General features: G+C 42.0%; 1 protein-coding gene across 8 annotated transcripts in view; it reads right to left on the reverse strand.

The window, feature by feature from the left end:
* Positions 1 to 18,322, reverse strand: part of TSC2 (TSC complex subunit 2) — a 34,811-nt gene extending 16,489 nt beyond the window's left edge. Inside the window, exons 1-27 of one of the 8 annotated variants that reach the window (XM_030001269.2) lie at positions 18,238 to 18,272; positions 17,497 to 17,523; positions 16,876 to 17,040; positions 15,900 to 15,986; positions 15,122 to 15,232; positions 14,117 to 14,261; positions 13,865 to 13,982; positions 13,306 to 13,354; positions 12,774 to 12,899; positions 12,355 to 12,428; positions 11,881 to 12,007; positions 11,070 to 11,213; positions 10,705 to 10,842; positions 10,388 to 10,491; positions 9,532 to 9,613; positions 8,461 to 8,616; positions 8,016 to 8,132; positions 7,356 to 7,478; positions 6,959 to 7,065; positions 6,200 to 6,353; positions 5,334 to 5,456; positions 4,873 to 5,007; positions 4,117 to 4,306; positions 3,579 to 3,672; positions 3,152 to 3,254; positions 2,840 to 2,934; positions 168 to 299 (exon numbers count right to left, since the gene is read on the reverse strand). In XM_030001269.2, coding sequence (XP_029857129.1) covers positions 168 to 299; positions 2,840 to 2,934; positions 3,152 to 3,254; positions 3,579 to 3,672; positions 4,117 to 4,306; positions 4,873 to 5,007; positions 5,334 to 5,456; positions 6,200 to 6,353; positions 6,959 to 7,065; positions 7,356 to 7,478; positions 8,016 to 8,132; positions 8,461 to 8,616; positions 9,532 to 9,613; positions 10,388 to 10,491; positions 10,705 to 10,842; positions 11,070 to 11,213; positions 11,881 to 12,007; positions 12,355 to 12,428; positions 12,774 to 12,899; positions 13,306 to 13,354; positions 13,865 to 13,982; positions 14,117 to 14,261; positions 15,122 to 15,232; positions 15,900 to 15,986; positions 16,876 to 17,013 — 2,972 coding nt within the window. In that variant the 5' untranslated portion in view covers positions 17,014 to 17,040; positions 17,497 to 17,523; positions 18,238 to 18,272. Of the gene's footprint in view, positions 1 to 167; positions 300 to 2,839; positions 2,935 to 3,151; positions 3,255 to 3,578; positions 3,673 to 4,116; positions 4,307 to 4,872; positions 5,008 to 5,333; positions 5,457 to 6,199; positions 6,354 to 6,958; positions 7,066 to 7,355; positions 7,479 to 8,015; positions 8,133 to 8,460; positions 8,617 to 9,531; positions 9,614 to 10,387; positions 10,492 to 10,704; positions 10,843 to 11,069; positions 11,214 to 11,880; positions 12,008 to 12,354; positions 12,429 to 12,773; positions 12,900 to 13,305; positions 13,355 to 13,864; positions 13,983 to 14,116; positions 14,262 to 15,121; positions 15,233 to 15,899; positions 15,987 to 16,875; positions 17,041 to 17,496; positions 17,969 to 18,237; positions 18,273 to 18,299 lie in introns of those variants that run through there. The other 7 variants (XM_030001271.2, XM_030001273.1, XM_030001268.1 and 4 more) reach the window with 7 other exon arrangements.
* Between the last annotated feature and the right edge of the window lie 29 nt (positions 18,323 to 18,351).

Here is an 18,351-nt window from a genome sequence, read left to right on the forward strand (position 1 = left end):
CGATACTTTCCCAAAACCTTTGACTGTGGCTAAGGCCATATTTTTATTGTGTAACAAAGTCATGCAAGCATCCCACATGCAAATCCACCCTGCTTCCACCCACCCTTGCAGTAAAATTTCCAAGCGCTGAGTTGCTCTTGGATTCTCCCCATTTAAAGTGCCTCTACCTGCGGACCACATGTTCAGACACACTGATGCTGCGGGATCGGAAGGCATCAACTGCAGAGGATTCTTTCAGCTCTTTCACTGGAGGAGAGTTATTCAAGCCTTGCTTTGCATTTTTGGCTAGTCTTAAACTACTAGGTGGAGAAGCACCAAGCCCCAAAAGAGGTCACAGGAAGGGAGGAAATCATTGTAGGGATGTAGGTTGAAAGGTCACAGGTCACAGGGTCAATATTGGGGGATCCCGGAGGGTGATGTAAAATAAAACAAATGCCAAAAAAGGAAAACAAAAATTAAAACGTACAAACAAGCAGAGCTGAAAGCATTAAAAAGACAAACCACATTTTGAAAACAAGATTTTAAACGTGCTACAAAACAAATGAAATTAGTACAAGTTAAAACAAAAAACTGATTGAAATGATAGTTGGAATACTGTGCTGTTAAACAAAGGCAAGAGCACCTGAATGCTAATTTGGCACAAATTTCTCAAGTCTGAGAAGTTCTGTGCAGTTCAACCACCTCTTGTGTTGCCCCAACTCACCGCTTCAGCACGGCTAAAAACCTGACTACTTCCACAGAGACCAGATCCTAAAATGCTTTACCAATACCGCGTAGCAGCACATTTTTCTAAGAGACACAGGAATACGTCAGCCATTTCTACCTGTTAGGCCTGGCCCAAATCTGAGCTTCCACCCCGAATCACAAAAACACCCAGGGCCAGTCAGAGGTGCCCCTTTGCTCAGCTCGAGACACTGGGGGAGACTCAGCCCGTCTATACGAGACTGATCCTTCTCATGCTGCACAGACGGAAGGGCAAAAAGACAAACATCCTCTTGGCTGTTGCTGACTGCGTCATGCTTTTCTGTCAAACAAGCTATCTTATTTCACATGGCTCAAGGTAACCCACTTGACTTTCAACTGGAACAGAGAGGAAGATAAGCCTTTATGCTGTCAGGTGCCAACCACACGTGGGAGATGACAGCAGTTAACATCTACGAGGCACTTTAATTAGTCACGGCTGAGATACATGCCTGGCTCAGTACTAACTTGGACATAACAGTTGGTCCAGCAGTTCACGTCCCCATATATAAAATGGGGATACCAATTTAACTCTTCTGGCTCTTTCTAAACGTGATTTATTTGCTATCCTCCTTTCAGCGAATTATTACATTTCAGATAGCCATCTGGAGGGATCAGAATTTCTTTGTCCTCCTTCTCCCAACAAACTCTGACAGATCACTTTTGGCCACAGCTGGAGATGTGACTGCACAGAGCAAAGGCTCATACTTCAAGATAATCACCTACACCAACATCATGCCATTCAGCAACCTTGGGAACCGTTGGGATCTTGATCTCTTGGAACACCCAGCACCTCAGCTAGGGCACAGAAATGCTTATTCTTTGGGCTCAAGGAGTGAAAACTGAGCACACAAGCTTCTCAAGCGAGGAAACAGACATGTGCTCAAAGCTATTTCCCCTCTCACTTGGCCAGAATCCAAGCTCAGACAGACTCAGAAGCAGTAGCATCCTGTCATTCTGGTGTTTCGGGTTGCTGCCTGAGTACAGCCCACACTCCTTAGCAGAGACTTCTGTGGAAAGTGATCCAGCAGCACTAGCAAAAGCCTTTAGCTACAGTAGTATTCCAACCTGGTAGAATTTAACAGGTTTTTGGAAAAAAAGATTAGTTGAAATTCTAATTTGAGAGACGAGTGTCAAAAGGCTTCTCTTCCAAGTTTCTGAATGAAAGAGGAGGAGATGGGAGGGAGAGATGAAACACAAAACAGGGTTTACAGCTATAGCATTAGGGCAGGGATGGTGTTTCTTCATTGCAAGATACTCATTGAGCCTTGCAGTTAAAGTAGAGGCACTTTCCCCAGGGTTCAGATGCCACTGTATGCTTACTGCACATTAACACTGAAGCAAGTTAAGTGAACCAATTTAGGTAAGCCCTGCAGGTAAAAGGGCATTAGAGAAACCCTGAATGCCTTCCAAGGAATATTTTCCTATCCCAGCAAATGTTACTTTGAAAGACTGTTGGCAAGATACATTCTGACTTGTAAAGACATTAGGCTTTGCCTAAAACTGACATAATGGCTTCAAGATTCAAAATCAGGACATCCAGATACACAAAAGGCAGCTATCTGCCACCCAGTACACTGACTTGACAGATAACACTATGGAAAAACACAGCATTGGCGCTCTCAATTTATACAGGTCGCTAATCACAACAATTTCTCTGGCAATCATTTAAATAGTTGTTACAGATCAATTATCAAAAGAAGTTAACACTATCAATATGAACATGGTATTCTCTTACTTCTGATATTACCCTTCTCTATTACCTCTGGTAGCATCGTACTGACACACATCAACCTGAAAGAACTGTTGATTTTCAAAAATTAACAACAAAAAGCTCCACACCTTACTGCAAAGGCTTGCAGAACAGCCAGCGATGCCCTCATATGTACTATCAGACTGTCAGCTTGGTTTGATTGCAGCTTCTTACCAACCTAAGTTTGTCTTTTACCAATCCCTTGACCTAAAGAGGTTTACTTTGCTTGCTTAAATGCACTGTCAGATTTTGGATAACTAGACCCAGCCTCCTTCAGAAAAACACAGGGAAAGGTGTCAGCACTAGAACAGAGAACACAAGACCCTGGAGTCAAATATAATTTACCTTTTTGGCCTCTCATTCAGGCTTGTACTGCGAGCCCTGAAACTGTCCTTCTCAGGCGTGTCATCAAAGGAAAGGAGGACATTCGAGCGCAAACCCTGCCAATTGAGAGAAACAGATAACGTTTTGAATAGCTAGGACGTGCAGCTGAAAGACTGCAATCATGGGCCACCGCACAAGAACTCACAGTCAGTTTTGAAAAAGATGTTGACAAGAAAAGTAGAATTTTTCTAGCTTCAAACAGAACTTTTAAACTTCTCAAATTCTATGTCATCATTTTTATTACATACTGTTTGATACAGTACAGTCCATTACCTTTGTAATATAGGGGACAAAGTCCTTTCGGAAGGGAAGGCGACACCGAATGAACCACATAGCTATCACATGATGGGCCAGGCAAACGATGTACTGGTTAAACCTAAAACAGCAGAAAGATCTCCACAGAGTTTAATGCTGCATTATGATGCCATTCCAGAACTGAACAGAAGGACTTTTCAATCTGAGAAGCAGCACTGTTCCTTTACCTACTGTAAGTATAAAGAAAAAAAACCTCAAAAAGTTCTGTTCCAGAAAAACAGATATTTTGTCCAAGGTGAGTATGTCCCTTCTTCAGAAAAAGCCTGGAGATACCAAAATGAGCAATATACTATAAACAACCTTGACCCAAGTACTACAAAAAACCAGCATGCTTCATTCTCTTAATTTTACAGATGAGGAAGAAGCACAATTGCTATGAACTTACTTGGAAGGGTTTGTGTATGGCAGGGAGATGGCGAACACACTGGCATACTGCTCTGCTGCAAAGTTCCTGTAGAGGTGAGGCAGCCTTGCTAGAGCTAGAACAGTTCAAGAGAAAACGAACACAAGTGAGGTCTGAACACAAACTATTCAATATCACAATTCAGTTTAATTTGAATCGTTTTGTTTCTTCTGAATCATCAGCAGACATGGAAGTTAACATCATAGTATAATTTCATGCCATTTAAGTTATAAGGAGCAAGGTGGAGAAAGCAGCTCCATATTTCCCATTGCTGTATGGCTGCACTACACAAAGCATGTCTCTCTCTTCACTGTGTGCAAGTGCTTTAAACAGAAAAACAGTAACAAACAAGAGATGATCAAATATTTGTATCTTGAGTATGGTGCAAGGGCATCACGAAAAACCAAGAAACGCTTTCACTGCATTCAATATGACTAACACAATCAAAATATCCATATTCAGTGCAAACAATACGTTTACAACTATAGAAGATCAAAAGTAGAAGAACATTACAACTTACTTGAAAGAAATTCTAAGAGAGGGATTGCCATATTGGCTGTAGCAGAAATGTGGGTTAATTTGACTATTAAGACAGGAAGTGCCTTTATGATGATGTCAGGCATCTCGACACTACAGACAGAGAGTGCCACAACGCACTGGTTTGCACAGCGATAAATAAGACCATGTTCCAGGCAATACACTATTTCACGCTAGAAGAGTAAAAAACAAAAAAAAAGTCGTAATACAGGGAATGAGAAAACCTCCCATGTACCAGTTCCTGATTTCAGTTAGCATTTCAGAATAGCTTGCAAGGTATCACTACTGCAAGGCCTGTATGACACACATGAATTCCTACCAAGAATGCACTAACACAGAACCCTAAATAACACTGCATGTATTCTAGGCCAAAATCTTAAGATGGGACTTAAATCAAGTAGACATTTTAGAAATTAATATTAAAGTTTCTGGTTAAACAGAACTTTTATGTTTATCAGGGTCTTCCAGCAGAGGGTAAAGTCACTCAGCAACCTGTGAGGGGGAACAGGTATGGACAGAGAACAGTGAATCCAACTGACTGGACAGTTACTGCTGCACAAAGTTAGCGAAGTATTTCTTCACCCCTGACCCCAACCCAAATGCAGGAGATGCAGCTTTTTACAACAGAAAAGGGCAGTGTTACCTTGCACTTAAGTCTCCTAATCAGCTAGTATGAGAAAATGCTCTACTATACAGACTCAGGCCCTGTCCCCGCTACAGACTCTTACTTTCCCCATACCTGTTTAGCTTTGTCCAGGTAATTATGGTAAGATATTAATGCCGTCAGTACTGGGACTACAGCCAGATGCAAATCAGTGCGAGAAAAGCCTTCCGGGGTACCATGGAGCCTGTCAGTAGTCTTTTTGTCTGTGAGCTGATACATCACACAGTAAGTTAGAACACCTCACACTAAAAATACCCTCTAAAAGGCAGTAGACAGGCATCGCCCATAGCTCCCTTTTCACATGTATCCATCCATACATACATACATAAAGAACACTCATTATTACCTACTTCTGTACCTAAAACAACCCTCACAAAAAGGGAAGGTAAGCAAGGATTGACGACCAGCATGCTAATCTTCAAAATATTAGACTGAAGAGAAGAAAATAAAAATACCAACTCAAAAAACCCCCCCAACCAACTCTCAAGCAAACTAAGGATCTGGTGATTATACATCAGTAGGGCGCATGGCATTACCATGTAGCTCAGTGCGGAGGCCAGGAGGTCTATGTTACAAGGAGAGGTTAAAAATAGCACTTTATAGCGGAGGGATTCAGGTAATTTGTTGAGGACCAACTTCAACACCTTCCAGTCTGTCTCCTGGAAAGAAAGAAAAAGTTAAGGTGGAAAATTTTTGTATGATTTCAGTTCAGTTTAAAAGTAAGACCAATCAAATTTCAGACAACTTGCCATTTCCTAGGCAGATGTATGTCTTGTCATCGTAACTACATAAAAAGAAGTGGCATTTAACTGTCACAAGTTACTTCCTGTCTGTCATCCAGCTCTAGGTGCAATACTGGCACCGCAAACTGGAAGACAACTTGTATCCAAACCTGACTGAGCTCAAAAAGACTGAGCCAGAATTCAGTTCTCCTAAGCACTAGCACAAATTAACTACCAGAGCAAGACAACCCCTCAGCACATAACTATGTCCAATACAACACTAATGAACAATTTATATTTACTGTTTGTTAGCGACTGAAACATTAATCAGTTCTCAAAATATTTCAAAAACTTGCAGTAGGAGAGTTTCTTTTAGTTTCAAATGCCCTTTCAGAAACAGGATGACTTATGTGATCTTTGTTTAACACACACATTTTTTACTCATCTGCTCTGAAGCAGAGTGAAATGAAAGCTTTGCTCAGTTTCTGAAGAGCTGAACCTGTGCTCCCACTGGTGGTTGTAAAGCTGCACAATTACACACAGATTCTGTCCAAGAAGGAGAATTTACGTATTGCTTTTCAGATGTTATTTAGATACTCTGGGATAGAATTCTCTAGCCAACTGGTTTAAGTTGATGTATTTCACATGAAGATGACAACTGTCATTAACAGTGGACGTACTTGCTTCAAACACTGCAGAAGGACACCAAAGACCATTGAATATGGCAGATGCCCTATCCGAATGGTGGTGTTCTGGGAAGGCACACTGGGACTTCCTGAAGGCGGAGAGAGCGTACCAGTGGGCTTTTTCTCAGAAGCCCTCTTCTCTGCTTCTCTACAACATGGAAAGGGAGAAAAATACATGTAATGTAAAATCAAGATCAGAAGAGCCTATTCATGTGACCTACAGTGCTACCTTATTTGGTAGCCAGTTTAATTACCAAACAACAATACAAACTGCATTTTCAATTAAGAAACACAGGATTGCCCAGTAGACAGACAGCAATGAGTCAGTTTGGTCAGGTTAAAGATTCTTCTATCCAGGCCCTAGCAAATTTAGAAAAGTATCTTTCGGGGCATGTTACACAAAGAACTTCAGACCAAGCTATAAAATTAAAAATAGCCAGATTTGTACAAATCATTGAATCAAACCTCCATGTGAAAACTAGTCTGAGGCAGGAAATTGCAAATATTTTTATGAAGTTTCGTGAGCAGGAACAGAAATTTCACATCTGAGATTGAGAGGTCTGGAACAATTCACCAATGAGTTATTAGCTGAGACAATCCTAGGCTGTAACTGTAGACTTGTCTAGCAGCTGATTCCTCTGGGTTTGGAAGATTTAGAAAAACTGCAGATTGCTACTGATGGACCATTAAGCTCATGCAAAAATACCAAATAGTTTAGAAAACAGCTTTTGCTAAATGCAATGAAAAACCTACACAAAATCACATAGACAGTAAGGGCTGAACCTCACTGCTCCATCTTTGTTGGAAAGGCCAAGACGGTGGAGGGAGTCAGCTCGAAGCATCAGTAGGAAATCAAACACCTGTAACAGAGAAGACACTGGAATCACTCAAAACCCAAGCCAGTGGAATACTCTTCCACCTCCCCATGTGATACTTTTGCAAGTACAAGGGAATTCTTAATAGATGCTGTGGCTAGTTCTGTAGGAGGCATCAATTCTGGTGTTACAGTACATATACATACTCCTATTAACCGAGAAACATTTAATTCTACTTCTGGCAAGCTCTAGAGCACACATTCCCCACCTGCCACCCAAGAATTCCACAGACAGCATGCAGCTCTCGACCTAAAAGCATAGGTTACTGCTCATACCTGCAATCTGATGCTGCTAGCAACAGCAAGGCTGTACGCATATATATAATGGCGTTGGACATGGTGAATAAGCATCTCATACACCCGCATTGCATGGCTGGAGGGTAAGCTGTAGAGTTTTGTCTACAGAGAAACAGAAACACAAATCAAAAGGCAGACTGACACTTGTTATTCAGAAATCCATATCTGCACTCAGAATTCAAGAAAAAACTTGCTCCTGAAAACAAGATGAACAGATGGCTCTGGTCAGGACCTCTGCAAAGACTGCAGAGCAACTCTGCCTGGCTCCAGAAGGGCACTAGCTGGAACAATCAGCTCTTCATAACTGCTTAACCGTATCTCAGGACACGCTACCCAAACACAAGGGATCTACTCAAGGTTATGAACCACTCCCTTTCTGCTAGTTTATGAACACATCTGCCCTCCACACATGAAAATGTGCTTATATTCATTGTGCAATCGAAATTAAGAAAATAAAACATTTAGCAGACAGTCATACAGTACCCAAAAGCAAAAGGAATGACCAAAACAAGAGTTAAAATATTAAGCGGATAAAACAAAAGTCAGAATATTTAATAGTGGGAGAACAGTTATCTAAAAAGCCAAATCCAGCACAAGATTATTCTGAAGAAAACACATTTAATGCTTTGCAACATTTACCTGAAGAATTATCAAGAGTCCAAGAACTGCTGTCTTGACATCCTCCAAGGAAGCTGAATACGATAGCAAGTCCCTCTCTTCCAGTTCAGAAGGAGATGAGAGAGAATGTGCAGCTACCTTTTAAAAAGAAAAGCAATACATGGTTTAAATCTGCAACACACCTTTTCTTTATTTCCATCCTGGAAGATCAGGAAAGACTACAGCAAGCCACCCCTGCTGGAAATTCTGCAAGCCCTGTCACGTAGCTTGGATGTGCATTGACAGGGTTGCTAAAGCTCCCTTCTGCTCTGCACTTCAGACTTGCATCCTCCAAAACCCAGCAGTTTTACAATATCCTGCTGAGCCATGCAACTGGTAACAGTCACGGGTTAGTCTCCTCAGTCACAGTAAGAGGATCTGGCAAAACATGTGGTGATACTACTGACAATTGACCAAACTGCCTCACCTTTTCTATGATATCAAGCAAGCTGTTAAAGTGATGTGTGTTGCAGCCTTCAGCCAGGTCTACGAGTAGCTGAGTGGCCAGTTTTCGGACTTGATGGTCTTTATCCTCTGGAATGTGAGCCAGCTGAGAGATCACAACCAAGTTTATCAGCTCTTCCTGCAAGAGGACAGACCTTAATAAGCCTTTACATTTTGCTGTCAGTTGTTCAATCAGCATGTTAAAAAGACAAATAATTACAAACAAAAGAACACTGATATTCTGATATGAGGCTTGCTCCTCAACTAACTGTTTGGTTCCTTGATCTTTCCTCTTCTATTCAATTAAGTGTTTCTGTATGCTATCCCTCCAAATATTTATGACTTTTGTTGAACTTGGATTCAATGCTTTGGTTTTCATCTATGCTACAGACTTGATAGCCCAGCCTCAAATAGACTGCTGGCAAGGGATTTCTAGGGCTTGGTTTTTTGCGAGAGAGAAGAAACACGCAACAGCATCATGTTTTCACAAATCTTGAAGGAATCCAAGAAGCACCTCTGCCCCTTCCTGTCCTCTGACACTCTGGGTACATTCCAAGGAGCTGAAGACATCCCCAGAGCTCTTCTGTAACAGTTCTCTCAGACAGCTTCCATCTTGGATTGCAATTAAACTGCAAGCAGTAAGACAAGTCAATCTGCTCACATCAGATTATGTCCAGACCTCATCTTTTCACAAAGCTTTTAAATAAACTCTGCATCTCTCACATTGACTTTCCTTTCTTCCAAAACAAAATGCATAGGGAATTAATTACCTTAATACAGGGAAGCAAATACACAACCAGCTGTGTCCTCAAAACACAGCAGCTCCCACTGCAAGTTGCACATACCTGTGTCCAACTAAGGACAATTAAAAGGCAAGTCCTCCTACAAGCATCCTAAAGAAACGTGTCTATTGCATGCAACCTTTAAAGCACACTTCCGTGCATTCCCCAGTGGCAGAGATGACCTGAAGCACACTGTAAAACATGCCTCACCAAAGCCTTTCCCACCCACTTAAGATCTCACATGTGATCATCAGAAACAGATAAACACACACCTCATAGAACTGTCTGTTAATACTCAGGACAAAGGACAAGACATCCAGAACTTTAATACGAACAGCACTACGACTTTCGTTCCTAAAATGGGAAGAGCAAATTCAAGATGAATAAAATAAAGTTGCTGATATTTAGGGAAGGGGGAAGAGGAGAAAAAGAAAGTAAAACTAAAGTAAACTAAGAAACTTCTTAAGAGTTAGAACAAAAACTGTTAGAGATCAGCTAAGCCTTCGGTCAATGTCTCTACATACAAAATCAGATTCAAGAATAACTGGAAACTGGAATTCCAGTTCAGCTTTTACTATTTCTGGAGACCTGTAACTGCAGCTTTCCCATTTCCAATCCAAACTCTGGTGAGCAAATTTAAAACCAAACATATGGCATCAAGGAAGAGTTGCTCTTTGGCAGCATTTCACAGATGAGACAGAAGTTTGTTATTGCTGTATGTTGTTATTTTAGAGCACAAGAATACTTTTAGGAGTACCAATTCAAAATCAGATAACTTTAATACTGGATAACCATATGCAATCCTGATGCTTAACAGGAAAGTCTTGTTTGGTGTCAGAACTACAAAGTGCTGTGGAGTGGAACACATAACTGCCTAAGCTAACTGGAATAGCACCATCCAATGGAAATAAAGAAAAAAAAAAAAAAAAAAGCAGCAGCATAAATAACTTGGTGCAAAGTTTTTCTTCTGTTAAACAAAATCCTTTCATGTACCGTGCCCTGGAACCACCATACTTCTTAGAAGTCATTTACTAAGATTAGAACTTCAGAAGACAAAATTATCTAACATGAAAAAGTGGCAAGAAACATTTGAAAGTGCCTTGTATTCACAAAGTTATGATTTCATACCTGAAGAATCTCTCCATTAACATCTGCAGGTTGTGAATCCAGCCATCTTTGGCAGGATGAATGGATTGAGCTCTGTATGTTATCAAGTTTAATACAGAAGATTCCTTTCACAGAAAGATCAAGAATTTTTTTTTAGTGTATAAGTAAATACAATATATCCATTCCCCCAGCCCCTACCCCAAGAATAAGGCTCATATAAGTCCTTGCTGTGATTTTCTGGCCACTTGCTATTTTAGGACTCCCAACTTTCAACTGTACTGAGTAACAAAAGAGATTCAACTGGCAACAAAGGAAAACAATAATAAGTAAAGTCTTACTGGTCTCTGATCAGCACATCTTTCCACCAGCTCAAAAAATCTCTCTTCAGAGCCATGGAATTCGTTCTGGTCACAGAGTTCTTCTACCGTAGTCAAAAGATCATGTACAATGGACTTAAGTTCTTGGCTCTCCAGACTCTGAAATAGAGACAAAAACATTCCTAAAAGACTTCTACCTTACCAGAAAGTGCTAACTTTTAAATACAAACAGAAAACTCGGTTGAGAAGCACAGTGTTGAGAATTGGGCTAAACCTTCATTCAGCTTCAAAGTTCACTAGAGTGTACAAACAGGACATCAATTTGCAAAAATATTTATAGCTAGGTCTTTTGATTGAAAGCACATCAAGACAGGCTCAACACTTACCTGCAGCTGTTGCAGTAATCGCTCCATGATGTCCAAAAGGATATCCCATGTTACAGCTTGCAGCTCCTTTCCATACTTCTTTATTAGACGTGTTATGGACAGAACTATCTCGTAAGACACAACTGCATTGGGACATGTCATGGCCTGGAATACAAAGCATTTCAGTCAGTTAACAGTTGGAAAGCAGTGATCAGAAACCCTCTTAAATTCAAATGAAACACGTCTTACTAATTAGGAACTTAGCTTGAAGGTCTGAGTTAAATATATTCCAGTCTATACACACAAAGAGCAAAGCAAAGAACCATTTTATAAAGTGCGCTTATAAAGTTATGCGCTCTTGCAAACAGCTGTAGATCAGATGTCAAATACAGTCCCATCTTACAGAGCAAACACACGAGGTTAAAACTAGTAATTCCTGCTTGATGCACTTGGATGACAATTTTAAGAGAGCTCTGAGGCTGTCCCTGAAGACACCGTCCCTCGCTTTTTGTACCACACACTGGAAAGAGTGAAAGTTTTTGCTTTGTTTTTATTTTTTAAGCTAAAATACCCAAAATGGAGGTATTTGATAAAAAGAATTCAGACTTTACTTTTCTGGCCAACAAAGATATTCCAGAGGAGGCCTCAGTTTCAAACTTAAATCCTCTGTTGTTTTACTGTTTCCCCATGCTTCACCCCCTACACAATTGCTGCCTCTCGTCTTTCATGCATACAAAGATCTCTTTGGTGCAGGGGACCACATTTTTGTTCTAAATTTGTACAGATCCAGATATATACCTGATTAAAAAATTCCTCCAGCATCCCACCCTACCTTGAGGAACGAAGGCAGCACTGAAGTTGGGGAATTCTTGAGTGAATTGAGGCGATGAGCACCCCACAGAGCCATCCCAACAAAGAACACAGCTCCTCTCAGCAGTGCTGCATCCGCCATGTAAGCTCTAAGAACAGATGGAAGGAAAGTCTTAGACCATGCTACAATTTTAGCATACAAGAGTCAATAGGAATATACACTGTCAGAGTAGGAAATCCCAGCTGTTATACATCAGAGCCTTATACAGCAATTTACAAACATTAAAAGCAGAAAATCATTTAGTACAACTTTAAACAAAGGAAAATTAAATTCAGAAAAGCCAAGAAATGAGCAATTCAGCAGCATAACTAAGAAGGGAATTCCCTTCTAAGCACCAGAACCTTCAGCTTGTTCTACTGAGGTCAGCAACTCCCTATCTATCTCAACGGGACCTCTACTGAATTCCTTGGGTTTTCTTAGATACACCTTCTTTACCTGTCTTCCATGATCCTGCACATGTTGTAGATGGCACTGTGTCCCAAATGAGTTCCCAAAAGGTTGCGCATAAGCTGCAAATTCAAACAGAACGCTTAAATATCCAATTGTTAAAACACTCATTAGCAGTTAGCTGGCTGATCATGCCTGCTTATGGTAAGTAAATGTGTCCAGCTATTCCCATGCCACAACAGAAGCCTGTCGCAGCAGCTGAGAGGAAACCATGGGTAAATTCCACGGACATGACAGGACTTACACTAACAATGTGCTGATCCCTTAATACTTGAAACAACTTCTAATTTACTCTTAAAACCAAACTGAAATTTATGGCAGATGTGCACAGGCACATCTGACACTTCCATCTGTGAGGCCAAAACAGCAAACTCATTAAAAAAACAAAACTACAAGAAAGTTCTGACCTTCCAGCATGGCTCACAGAGCTCCTTCACATTGATGGTACGGCACAAAGTGATGATAAATACTGGCAGGTTCTCTGATGGCAGACAATTATAGCAAACAACTGCATCTAGGACTTGCAAGGAAATCTTTGGGAAAGAGAAAGACAAAATGGTTATACACTTCTCTACAAATAAAGCAGGTCAAATGCTAACCTGGCAGACCCAGGAAATCTTCTAGAAGTCAAAAAGGATACATATATGTCTTTTTTTTTTTTTTTAATTATTGCAAGATGGACAGTAAACCATAAAAAGCACTGTTGAAAAATTGATTCACTTATCAAATTTATCAATGCTCTGTTTGTTTTAGAATAAAATGATTATTGGTGTATGAGATCCAATGGCTTACAAATACTTCATAAGATTGTATTAGCTCTCTCATAAGATGAGAATAGACTGAGAGAAGAGTCTGATGATCTGATTTTGTTTGTAAAAGTTACAGTTTCAAAGAATTTCAAAGAATTCTAAAGTACTAAAAGAGACTCAAATTACTGACCTCTATGTCCACAGATGAGGAAGTCTGAATGCACAAGAGGCATATCTTGCTGTTAGGAAAGAACATTTAATTACAGTTGTTTGCTTAAAATGATTTTAGGCAAATTACAAAGAGCCAAAACAGACAAGTAAATTGGCATGTTACTTTACTCATCATTCCCCTTACTGTGAAATTGTTCACAACACTCCTAGAGACACTGAACACTACAACCTCTTTTATAAAGTTAGTTTAAAGTTGCACTTAAATGCAACTCAGTATGCCTACACTAATACAAAAGCAGAGACCTGTTGTAAGACTAAGCAATGCAATCAGGTCCACCACATGAAATGGGAAAAGCACATGCCGTTAAACTAAAACGGATCTGAACATTGTAAGAAGGGAAAATCAAGTATTTGTCAGAAATGTCAGGTATGACCTGGAATGAAACAGATCCCGATCAGATGAAAAAGATTCCACTTATCTGCATATTGATTTGCAGCCTTCTCCTGTAATTTACCAAGAATAAGCATGTAGGAGTTAAAAAAAAAACAAAACCAAAACCAAAACAAAACCAACTTACTGGACCATGTCAGCTACATAGTCTTCCAGATAGCAGCTATTGAATTTCACCAGGTTCACTAAAACCAGAAGGAACTCAGAAGACAAACCAACATCCATCCACTGTAGTACAAAGTCAGCTAAAGAAGGAAAACAAATTGTGACAATATGCTTTCTACCCAAAAGTGTTATCACTACCTTTTTCTCACATCACTGGATGCCTGTCCCTTGACATATTCCCACCAAATTGAAGAGGGGTAGGGACAATACTCACCTAACTCTTCTTCTAAGTAGGTGATGTATCGTCCATTCTCCGTTAGAGCCTTGAACACTTCGAGCCGTTCATGCAAGTCTTCGTTGGAGGGATAGTCCTTAATAACCTTAAAAAAATGTGCTCTGAGGATCCCTAATCTCTCACCCTTAAAAAAAAAAGCGGGGAGGAGAGCAGATAACAGTGTCACTAATGAAAAAAGACAGTTAAGGCGTGGACCTTATCAAGGTCTATAACAGTAATCTTCATGCCTGAAATTATTTTCTTTTCCTACAGGCTACGAAAGTCTCCTGAACATACCTCCAACCTCCACTGGCTACTGACAATCACTCAGGTCTTCTCAATCTGTTCTATCAGCACTCAGGGCTGGAGGCATTTTGTCCAGCAACACACAAACAGCATCCAATACACAAAGTAATCCATGGAAACTGCAACTGACAGCACTGCCAGTAGAGCATTTAAAAAACAACAAGCCAGCAAACCAGAATCAATGCCTATTCTTTTCGTAAGGATCTACCCCTATTTTTTCAGAATACTGAAAACTAGAACTTTGGTTTGATACAGTCTTACATTTGTATAACACTTTGTGAAATCTCAAGAATTCATAGTATGCTTAACTTGGCCAGGCTAGAAAAGCATCTCATACAGAACTTCTTGCATACTTGACATGCTGAAACATCAAAAACAGCTGCAGACTAGGACTAATAGGTCTGGGCAAAGACCATATAAAATTTGCTGTACTATGCTGAATTTAACCCAAAGTATTTCCTCTTTTTCAAGAACGTTGCCCCAAACCAGAAAAGTTTTCTATGAGTTGTATGAAAAGTTTTGCTATGAGGTCAAACCAAGACTTAAATTAAAATGCTTCCTCTTCCCAGTCACTAGGCACAACCGAAATAAGAAACATGGAAAGTTACAAAAAAGAGCCACCCAATATTTTTCACATTCATTCTCTGCACAAACCCTAGTTTAAGTGTAGTGTTTCTTCTACAGTTAGTTTGTTTTCACCTGTCCTTGAACGATTGACTTTAGCAGATGAAGAACAGCATGTCTGGCTTCCACAGGGCGCTCTGGCTGGAGCATATCAGCTACCACTTTCCATATTGCTTCCACTGCATGCTGAAAACAAACATAGGAGACAGGCAGTAGCAGGAAAATTAAGCTGCTTCTGGGATCTTTACCCCGTAGGTCAGTCATTAATTATGGCAAGTTAATGAACAAGATCTCCAGGGATTTCATGTCCAGAGTTCTCTTTTCTGAGGGACACTGTCACCTGCCCAGTTATAAGCTCAGATGAACCACATGAGAGACACCAAATCCCATCCTACCTGACAACTTGCACCCCAGTAACTGAAGTTCTTCATTCACACACTTACTTCAGTGTGAACATTTGTGCAGAAACCTTCACCCAAATACAAGATGAGTAAAACCAATTTGAGGTTGCTTATTAACAAGACAGAATGAGCTAGCAAACACCTCTTCTACAGGATTAACATCATCTCCCATGAACTGTCCTGAACGGGCCTGAACATTCACAGCATTCTCTTTCCATTCAGTTCAGGAAGCCCGTCAGCTATGTCCTCTCTGCTCCACAGTTGGTAGGTTGGACAAGACTAATTTCCTCAGCATGTGAGCCATCCTTTTACAGGTTTGGACAGCACAAAACAGCTTCTGGGATTACCAATTTTAAAAGGCAGTCTAAACTACAGGAGCCTTTTACGATAGGTTAAGAGCTGTTGCTTAAATTTTCATCCTTCCAATATTCACTGAACACTTTGAAACTTACCTCCTCAATTTTTTTTGTCTTTGCCACTTCACAAATTTGACTGATTGCTCGTATCCTATTACTTAATCCACATTCTATGCTCAGTTCCTGGAAAGAAATGTAGAAATAAGCTAACAGTTTATCTTACTAGAAACACTTATTCATTTCTCAAAGGGGATCATGAACCACTGAAAAATAAATTACACATTTGTCCAAAATGATCTAACCATTAGTCATCACTGGAGCTTTTCAGGAATTTCTCCAAAAACTTTTTTCCATTAGCAAATGATTTGTCAAAACTAGAACCTTCACAGAACTGGAGCCAAGCAGCTCTTCACCTCCAGGACAGAATACCTAATTTTCTTCAGAAAAGTTAGTAACTCGCTGGCTATGGCGCTCACCCAGTTCACGGGAGAAGGACAGAGAAAGGAGGGATGTTAAGTCCGGCTTCCCAGCCTTCCAGCGGGTAAGAGCTTGGCTGCTCCAGCACAGACAGGAAGGGATTCTGGTCTCCTTCTCCCTTTTATGTGTTTCCCTCCCTGTGTGCCAACTATTCTGTTTACAGACTTGCAGTACCAATTACTGGAATCAATTTTTTTTTTTTTTTCATTTTCACAAAACTGTAACGTTTTCATAAAATAGAAACAGTTTCCAGCTTGTGCTAACTGCCACCACATAAACTTCATCAAGCTCAGACTATAAAAAAAAAGCAACATATTTTGAGGAAACACCCTGTAACCCGACATAAGGCAACACCATCCTATCAAATATCTCAGAAGTATTCAACCACTGAATAACTAAAATGCTGTAACTTTGAAGTAGGTGAGTTTTACATCCATTTCACCAGAGAATGAATTGAGAGATAAGGTAAAAAGGCATGATCGGAGAGGGAATGCATGTCAAAACAGCAAGGAGAATGAGCAAGCCCTCCTTCTAATCCTCTCAGCTCAGGTAATCCAGGCACTATCCCCACCTTTACTATGGTCAGTTCTCACACCTTGAGTATTTCCGCGGTGATGATAAACTCCGTTTGCTTGCCCTCTGACGACTTTGAACTTCCCCGGGATGTTCCCAGCCCCAGGAGATTCCTGAACTTCTCCTTCAGTCCAGAATCCTTGCTCTGAGGCTTTGCCATTGCTGACAAGCAAGCAGCGCTGAGCCCCTGCAAATACAGAACAGGGTTTCCGTTAAGGGAGGCCCATGGGGAATCTTTAAGCAGGAAAACACCAGTAACAGCAATCACAACATGGCTTTGACAAACAGCTCTGGTGCCTCAAGCTGTTTCAAACAAGGGAGAAGCCCAACACTGAGGACAAAACAGCGAGGAGCCCACACTGCTCCTGCCTTCAGCACCCACATCCTGCAGCTACCCGAGGAATGTGCACCTCTGGGCTACTATTTTCTGGAAGCTCCGAATGCCCAGCACCACCACATCCCGCACAGAGCAACCACCATTTTAAAACCTCTGGGCTGATTTCTGAAGTATAAACACACACGCACACACACACTTTTTGGCGGGTGCGAGCTGAAGTACTTGTTCCCAGTCCAAAAGCAATGGACAAGCACACAGCACTGTAAAGCAGATGTTGAAAGTAGCTAGGTGTGAGGAAGGACTTACGAATCTGAGTGTTCAAACATCCAAATGCTGCCACGGCAAGGAGAAAGAGGGGGAGCGAGAACAAGCACGCCCATTACAGCAACAGCACATCAACAACAACATCTTTCAGAAACTGTCTCCCCAGCGAGCCCCAACCCGCTGCCCCTCGGGGACCCCCACACCCGGCCCAGAGCAGGACACCCGCTCCTCACAGGCTGGCGCAGCCCCAGCACCCCACGCTCCTGCACAAACCCAGCAACCCCCCGGCTATGCCCTGTGCCCCCCCCCCGCCCCGGACAGGCCACAGCCTTCCCTACACCCGGGGGCACAGGCCACAGCAATCCCTTGTGCTCCCTGGGGACAGGCCACAGACCCTGTCCCACCATCCCAGGGGACACGCCATGGCCACCGGCCCAACATCACCAGGGGACACACCGCAGCCCACCGCCCCGGGGGACACACCAGAGACCCTAACACAGCCCAGGACATGGCACAGCGTCGTCCCCCCCCGCCGCCCCCCAGACACACCACAATCCCAACCACGACCACCCCGGGACATGCCACAACCCCTTACGGACGCACAACGGGGAATACACCGAAGGTGCCGGTGTCCCCCCCAACACAACCCGGCTCCCTGACAGGGGACCCCCACACACACACACCCCCTCCCAGGGCACGGCAAGGCCCCGCCTCCCGCTAGGCCCCACCAGGCCCCCCGGCCCAGGCAGTGCCCCCAGCCCGGGTAACGGGCCGGCCGTTCACCCTCTCCTTCCTTCCTTCCTTCCTTCCCTTTCCTTCCCTCCCTCCCTCACTCACTCACTCACCCGCCGACCCCCGGCCCGGCCCCGCCGCCCCCGGCCCTCGCCACCGCTCCGC

The sequence above is a fragment of the Aquila chrysaetos genome, chromosome 25, assembly GCF_900496995.4.
Source record: "Aquila chrysaetos chrysaetos chromosome 25, bAquChr1.4, whole genome shotgun sequence".
NCBI classification, from domain to species: domain Eukaryota; kingdom Metazoa; phylum Chordata; class Aves; order Accipitriformes; family Accipitridae; genus Aquila; species Aquila chrysaetos.